This window comes from Pygoscelis adeliae, unplaced genomic scaffold, assembly GCF_000699105.1.
Source record: "Pygoscelis adeliae isolate BGI_AS28 unplaced genomic scaffold, ASM69910v1 Scaffold4, whole genome shotgun sequence".
Taxonomy (NCBI): Eukaryota; Metazoa; Chordata; class Aves; order Sphenisciformes; family Spheniscidae; genus Pygoscelis; species Pygoscelis adeliae.
In genome coordinates, this window is record NW_008824986.1 from 5,330,481 (window position 1) to 5,337,606 (window position 7,126).

A 7,126-nucleotide genomic window follows, 5' to 3' on the forward strand; every position below is an offset into this window, starting at 1 on the left:
GGTTAAACCTTACAAACCTTATTTAAATGAACTGCATTTGCTTTTGTCAGCCAAAATTTTTCTGATGATGCCAAAGTAATAAAATATTACTGACATCTGAGTAAATAATTTCAAATGAAATGTGAATGTATATATAAGCAAAAAAATATTGACCTCTGTGTATAGCACCTTTTAGCTCAGAAGCTGATATCTGTTATCTAACTAATAAACAGAAAATGGGTTACAGTCTGCTTTGGTTTCAAAAAATGTTTTACAGTGAAAGAAGATACTAGTTTGTTTAGAACTTTTTCTAAACAAAGCCTGTGTTTTCCAGTTGTTTCCAGATTATTACCAAAAAATAACAAAGAACCACAATCAGCATCCTGTCTTATGGAGCTCTTTTTTTCTTAAATTGAAACATTCAGCTAAGCCTGATTGGTACTGACAGGGCATTCAACTTTTTTTTTTTTTTTGCCTTGTGCAGGAGCTGGAAAGCGCGTTGCCAGGCCTCTCAGAGTGGCAGGGGAAGGCTGGATCCTCAGCTAATGACTATGCACAGAATGTGGCTTTCAGATGCCAGGAAGCAGTCGTGAGATTTCAACAAAGGTAAGCCTTGGGATAAGACAGTGCATTTCACTTCTGATTAACTGTAAGAAAGGCTAATTCATTTGCTGCCTTTTGTATAAAATATTCAGACTCCTGGCTCCCATTGGCAGTTGTATTCTGTATTTATATGCCTAGAACTGTTTGGAGAAAGTGAAAGGGATGAAGATAAGAATGCAAATTTCATCATTCTTTAAACCCCTTACATTTCAAGCAGGAAGAACATCCTCAGTTCAGAAACTTCAATTCCTCTGTGCCAAGTTTCAAAAATATCTTGGCACTTCTTTTCTTTGTGCCCCAGTGCAGACTTGCCTCACTCTTTCTCAGAGCTGTATTCTCACTGAGAAATGGGAATGGCAAGCCGCGCACCTGATTTTAGCATGGATATGCATTTACGTACAGTTTAGACCCTGAGTGCTGTGTAACTGTGCTTGTTCCAATGCTGTGAAGGGTATGGGGTGTTCAGGTCAGGCATTAGCCGAGTCTTGATGGCAGGTAACTCAGCTGATCATGAAGTAACTCAGCTCTGGTAACTATTGGAAGTCACAGTTCCTCCTCCAATCCTTCATGGCTGTGCAAAAGGCTAGAAATGGGGTTTCAACTCACCCAACTGACCCAATCTACCAGTGAGGGTGTGTCCTAAGGATAAGATTTATCTCCTAGTGACAGGCTTGGACTGTGTAAATAAGATCATGCTCTTCACGGCCATCAGTTTTTGGGGCACTACTTTACAAATTTCCCATGCTCAGGTGCTGGTTTGGCCCTGCTTTGCTGTGCACGTAGAGTTTCAGGCAGGTGAGCCAGGTCTCTGCTCTTTGTTCTCTGCCTTGAGGTGCATGACAGCCTTGGTGCTGTGTGGCAGAGGCTCTGGCTCTCTTTGGAGGGACTGGAGGAGCAGCGGAACATCCCAGGGATGCTCAGTGGGTCAGGGCACAGCTAGTTGACATACAGAGTTCATTGCCTCCAAGGTCTGTTTCAAGTCAGGACTGGGTTAGTAGTGACAGTTGCCATCCAATGGCAGTTTGGTGCTTTATGTGAAATGAACTGATTGCCTTCACCACAGCCTTTAGTAGGCAACATTGTAAATGATATTAATTTGTGCTCTCAAAGGAAGCTTTAGCAGAATGACCAAGCATTTAATTAGCTTTCACAAATAACTGCTTTCACCCTCCAATGCTTGTATCTGCAGTTGAGACACTGCAAAGTCCTGCATTTCAGAAAGTGTTTCTAATTAGCTCCAGCCTAGGAAGCCTGCCTTCTCCTTTTCTGGCATTCTTTATGCTAGGAAAAAATCACATGGATTTCTTGTAAAGAGGAGCATAGCAAGTTTGGTATCAGAGGGTTAGACCTACCTAGTGGCTCTGCTGGCAGGAGGTCTGTGTATGGGTAGATAATGAAATAACATTGGTTAATTTTGATTGATGAAAGGAACACGATGAAAGAAACATGGACTTTAAAGATAAGAACCAGAGTAGAATGTGCATGAATAAAAGAGCAGCCACAGCAAAGTTCCCCTGTCTACTTCAACCGTTTGGCCTGTTTAGTTTGCCTGGTATTAAACCATTGTTCACTATGCTATTTATTCCTGTTTAACACCAGGGTAGCTCCTTAGGAAGCCTGCTATCCACAAGTGCTAAATCTGTTAAATAACGGTACCTGGATTTACCCTGTTAAGAGCTGTGAAAGCATAGTGATCAAATCTCAACACTGGCCATGTCTTAGTTTGATTGTACTACAACAAAACAGAGGTGACTTTACTCTCAAATAAGGAACCTCAAACATGGAGTAAAAAAGCATTAACACATGGTCCCTGGCCTCACACGCACACTTTATTTACTTTAACTGTCTTAACTGTCCTTGGAAAAAACATTCCCACCACTCAGCTGGGGCAGGGGTCTTTGAATTACATATGCTGAAGTTTCTTTCAGTTTGAGGGTCACTGTGTCTGGTCACTCCTTTTAAGGGTCAGCAGCAGCTTGCCCCATCCCTCTGCCGTCAATCAGCTTTGATAGGGCCAGAGCAATTACATGCCCATGTCTCAGCTCATGCAGATCACTGGCTGCTGCATGTGGATCACAGAACTGGCTCATGCAACAGGCTGTGAAACATAGTGTGACGTCTTGCCTTGTTTTCTGCCTTCTCTGCTCTGGGACATGGCAAAGGTTAAGAATTCAGTCTTGGCAGCAGGCAACAATCATAGCTAGATTTTGATAGAACATATCTGCTAGCCCCACAAAACTGGAGTTTCACTATCTTCCACCCTGTTTTTGCTAGGTTACTGGTAAAATTAGCAATGCTCTGGAATGCTACGTCTGCCTAGGATCCCTAACTCATAGACCAAAAGCTTTCTGGTCTTTTGGAGAAGAGGCAATGGCCACACTGCTGCAGGGGTGCCACTGGGCAGGCTTGGATGTCTATCAATCAGATGTGTGTGTGGAGGATAGGAGCAGAAGGATTTATTTCTGTCTCATACTAAGAAGCAAGGTTGATTATTTCTAGTGAGGCTTGTTGTTCCTTCTGCTTTAATTTAGTTTCTGCAGACTGCTACAGCTCTGTCATTAGGCTTATTGAAGTTTAAAGGTCTAAATGCCTCTGAACTGTACAGAGGTTTTTAAAAAATCTGTTCTAGTGAGTGTGAAGCAGCTAAAACCAGGATAGTCTTAATCTGTCTAAATATGGATTAAAAAATACTGAGATAAGAAAAACTTTTCGGTACAGTCCCTGTTAAGCAGAGCAATCTAAATTCAGGGTAACCTAACAAGGGATGTTCATAAACAGATACATGACAGAGAAGAATAGAACAGGCAATATAAGAGAAACAATCTACAGAAATACAACTCATAAGTATATGTGTTGATTGGTTTTTGGGGGGTACTTTCATTTTATGATAACCACTGCAACAGTTAAGGAAAAGTTTTAGTGGGATTTGAGGGAAATGGGAGAATAGACTTGGTGAAGAGGTTTACAGTCAGAAGAACAAGGGAATACTGCCTTGTTCTTGGCTAAGCTACATCTGATGTGTGAATCAAGGATTTTAATTTCAGGAGGTGTTTATCATGCGTGGTTTATGAACATCAGCATGAATTTAGAATATGTCATCTGCATGGAAGGAAACCTTTACATTTTATTAAAAGAACATGAATTTCTAATAATTTTGCTAGTGATTACACTGAATACTGCTCTAGCCATTTTGTGTAGTTGGGTTTGGATAAGAGTGTAATATAATCTGCACCTTTGGGAGATAAAAGTTATATGTAGGCCCCAGGAACAAATGTTACAATAAAGAGAATTGCCTTTTTTTAACAGACAATAGGAAAGTCAGTATGGAACAATACATATGATTACAAAAAGCTGCTCTTACCGATTGCCTTCTGAAAGGCAATCAGCAAAACTGATGTGGATTGCAGAGCTGTGTACGCTGCTACCTGAATAGAGGATGGTGTTTTCTTCAGGTGCCTGTTACACAGAGAGGGGGCTGAAACATGGGACTCCTGGGCAGTGGGAATATCAGTGTTTCAGAGAAGGTTGCATTCCAAGTCAGTGTGGGAACTACACTTTGGGTTTTTTTTAAGTTTTCTGCCAAAGAAAAATTCCTGAAAGTCCCCCCTCTTCCACATTCCCCAAATAAAATGGGAGCGGAGTGGTTTCATTTAGTAGGACTCAGCTGGTGCCTGGGTTGCAGAGGCTGTAGGGTGGCAGTTGCTGTCAGACCTATGGCTGTTCTGCAGGAAAACTGGAAATGCTGAGAGTCCTGGGCTGCCCTGGATCTTGGGCTCAGCCAGAGTCTCCCAGGGTTTCTGTGCTTCCCATGAGGGAGACTAAGCTCTAGTGAGGCTTTCAGTATTTAAGTTTTCAAGGCAAGTAGCTTTTGAGAGTGGGACTCTTGTATTCCACACTTTCCGCTGAACAGCTACAACTCGGGGATGTGTGGGAGGGAGCAGGGAAGCTGCAGAAGTGCTGAAGTCCCCGCGCCATATGGCAGACCCGCACGGGTGAGGCAGAGCTTGTGAGACTGCATTCCCGCACAGGCGACCAGGTGAGCAGGGAGAAAACTTGGCCAGATTCCCTCCGAGTCCTGCCTCAGACCTGGTGAAAATTCATCACGACCAGTATGTGTCTGCGAATAGCTTTCCTTCAGTAAATCAGGATTTGCTGATGAAACATTGCTTTGCTGGGAAATGATTGACCAGTTCCTAAGAACAGTTTCTTCAGAATCTTGATATTAAAAGATTGGTGTTTATGGTTCCAATGATACTTCTTGTATCAAGGCATGGAAAGTCCCTGAACAAGCTCTTGGGTTGCAATATACTTAAAGGGAAAAAAAAAAAAAAAAAAGAAAGAAAAAAGGCGGGGGGGGGAGAGGACAGAGGGGCAAAAAAAAAAAATCCAACATCATACTGTAGCCCAAGTAAGGACTGTGCCTGGTGAGTACGAAAGGCACTTATTATAAGAAAAACAAGTGTGGTTGTCCACAGCCAGCCTTTATGTAACTGCTGTGATTGATGAGACAGGCACTGCTACACTGGCTCTCTGTCTGGTTGCTTATTCCAGCATTCAGAGACTGCCCAAGGAGTAGCCTAGGATGTATCCAAACAGCCTTGGGCCCTTAACAGTGTTGTTTCTTTCACTGCAAGTGTGCACTTTCTGTTCATCCAAAAGCCTGTTGCAGCTCTGTATTGCTTTGTAAGGATTCATAGGCATGCCTTTGAAACATTCACCTGCAACCCTGTATTAAGGTGGCGACGATGTTTGAATTTCATAATGCTTTTTGCCATTTGTGGAGGTCTCAGAAAGGACTTTTTGTTTTCCTGGCACTGAGGTGTGTTGGTTGTGGGGTCTGCCTTTCTGTGAACTCATGTGATGTAACCTCTAGATAGGCTGAATCAGTCCTCTGATGTGGTACTGAGACTACCCTTTCTGAGCTGTTAACCTGGTAGTCCACTCTCACAGTGGGAAGGGTAAAACTGATTGTTAGATTGGAGACAGAGAAGGTGTACTGGGCCAGGATGAACTGAAAGTGAATCTGGAAAAGGGGTTTCATCCCACAGCACAGTGTGTGGTTTGCTTGCCAGGATTTATCCTGGCATCACTAATGCATTAATTGGTCCGAGACACTGAGCACGTGTGGCATTGTGGTACATAAACACGTAAGCCTCCTGAGGATGGGGTTAGTGTAATCCAGCATTGGACCAGATTTAGACTTGCAAATTACAGAATGTAATGCTCCTTTCTGGGTTTAGTCTGGGAAATAAGTGAATTTGCTTAGGTCATCTTTAAACATTTTTCCCAGTTTTTAAAATGATGTGGTTTTATTTGAATTTTATGTGAGTTTAGAAGTGATATCATGCATAATTCAATAATTCACATGTTCTGGTCTGTTTTTTAAACAGCTCACTGCTCATGCAAATTGATCTTCCCCTTGAAGTCTGGTAGGAGCTCTGTTATGAAAATAAGTATTTAGATTTTTTTTTTTCTGTTATGTCCACAAGCTTCAAACGTACATGTTACTGGGTTGCATCTTTGTCATCTGTGCCATGCAGAACGGCATAATTCTGCCAAAGCCTGTTGCCAATCGATAGGGAGGGTGAGAGATCAGGCCTTTCATATTATATAAAGAATGATATAACATGTATTCGAGTAGTAGCCACAGAGAGAATTCCATTTTCATTATTTTACATGATGTACATTATACAAAATAAGGGTTGCCTGCAATTATTCAAAATTTCAGCTAAGGCTTAAAATAATTTTAATGTACTCAGCACAGATGGAAAATTAGGGCTTGTTCCTGCTGCTTTTGAAGTTAATGGATATTTTGTGATTGACTTTTAATGAGAGTAGGATCCAACCCATAGTTATTAAATTGTAAGCCCTTTGTTGCCTGGTGACAATCAGATAACCTGCATTTGCCTAGCAGAGCAGTTAATCTTGGTGAAAACAAAAAAGCACACCCCAAAACTCTATAGAGTAAGATCAGCTCAGCATACATATGTGACTGTTAATGTAAATGGTCTTCACACAAAAACAGTTGCTCACCTTAATGATTTCAGTATCTCCAGAATCCAAAGAATGCAAAACTAAGAGCATCTTACTCCAGTATTTTTAGTGAAAAAGAAAGAGTAAAATGCAAGACTTCTGCATCCCTAAAAGAGCAGACAAGAACATCATCCTGAATGAGAGAGGTGTGGTACTTCAGGGGTGCTGTAAACTTTTTACTCTCCAGAGTGCAAGACTCATGAGTGATACAGCTGTGAATTATGTAGGGCTTCGTATAACACCTGTAAGAACTGCTGCTAGCGTTTAGTTTTTTGTTTTCTTTTTTTAAGGAGAGTTCACATTTGCTGTGTGTTACGTACCCTGAAAGGAGTCACCCAAATGAATACCAGAAGTGTACAAATCTGACACTTGTCCTTTTCGTCCTTTCCTTTATGTCTAGCTCTAGTTCAATGCAATAAATCACTCTAAATATTTTTTTCTTCATTAGTGAATTAATTCTTCAGCTGTTTGTAGCCTTGCAGGTCCTTCCTTGCCTGTTATTAAACCAAAC

The 7,126-nt window shown here is 41.5% G+C and overlaps 1 protein-coding gene across 1 annotated transcript in view; it reads left to right on the forward strand.

Moving 5' to 3' along the window:
• FAM13C (family with sequence similarity 13, member C) overlaps positions 1 to 7,126 on the forward strand; it is a 55,983-nt gene that overhangs the window by 14,234 nt on the left and 34,623 nt on the right. Inside the window, exon 4 of the mRNA XM_009325843.1 lies at positions 464 to 585. Within this exon, the coding sequence (XP_009324118.1) occupies positions 464 to 585 (122 nt within the window). The remainder of the gene's footprint in view (positions 1 to 463; positions 586 to 7,126) is intronic.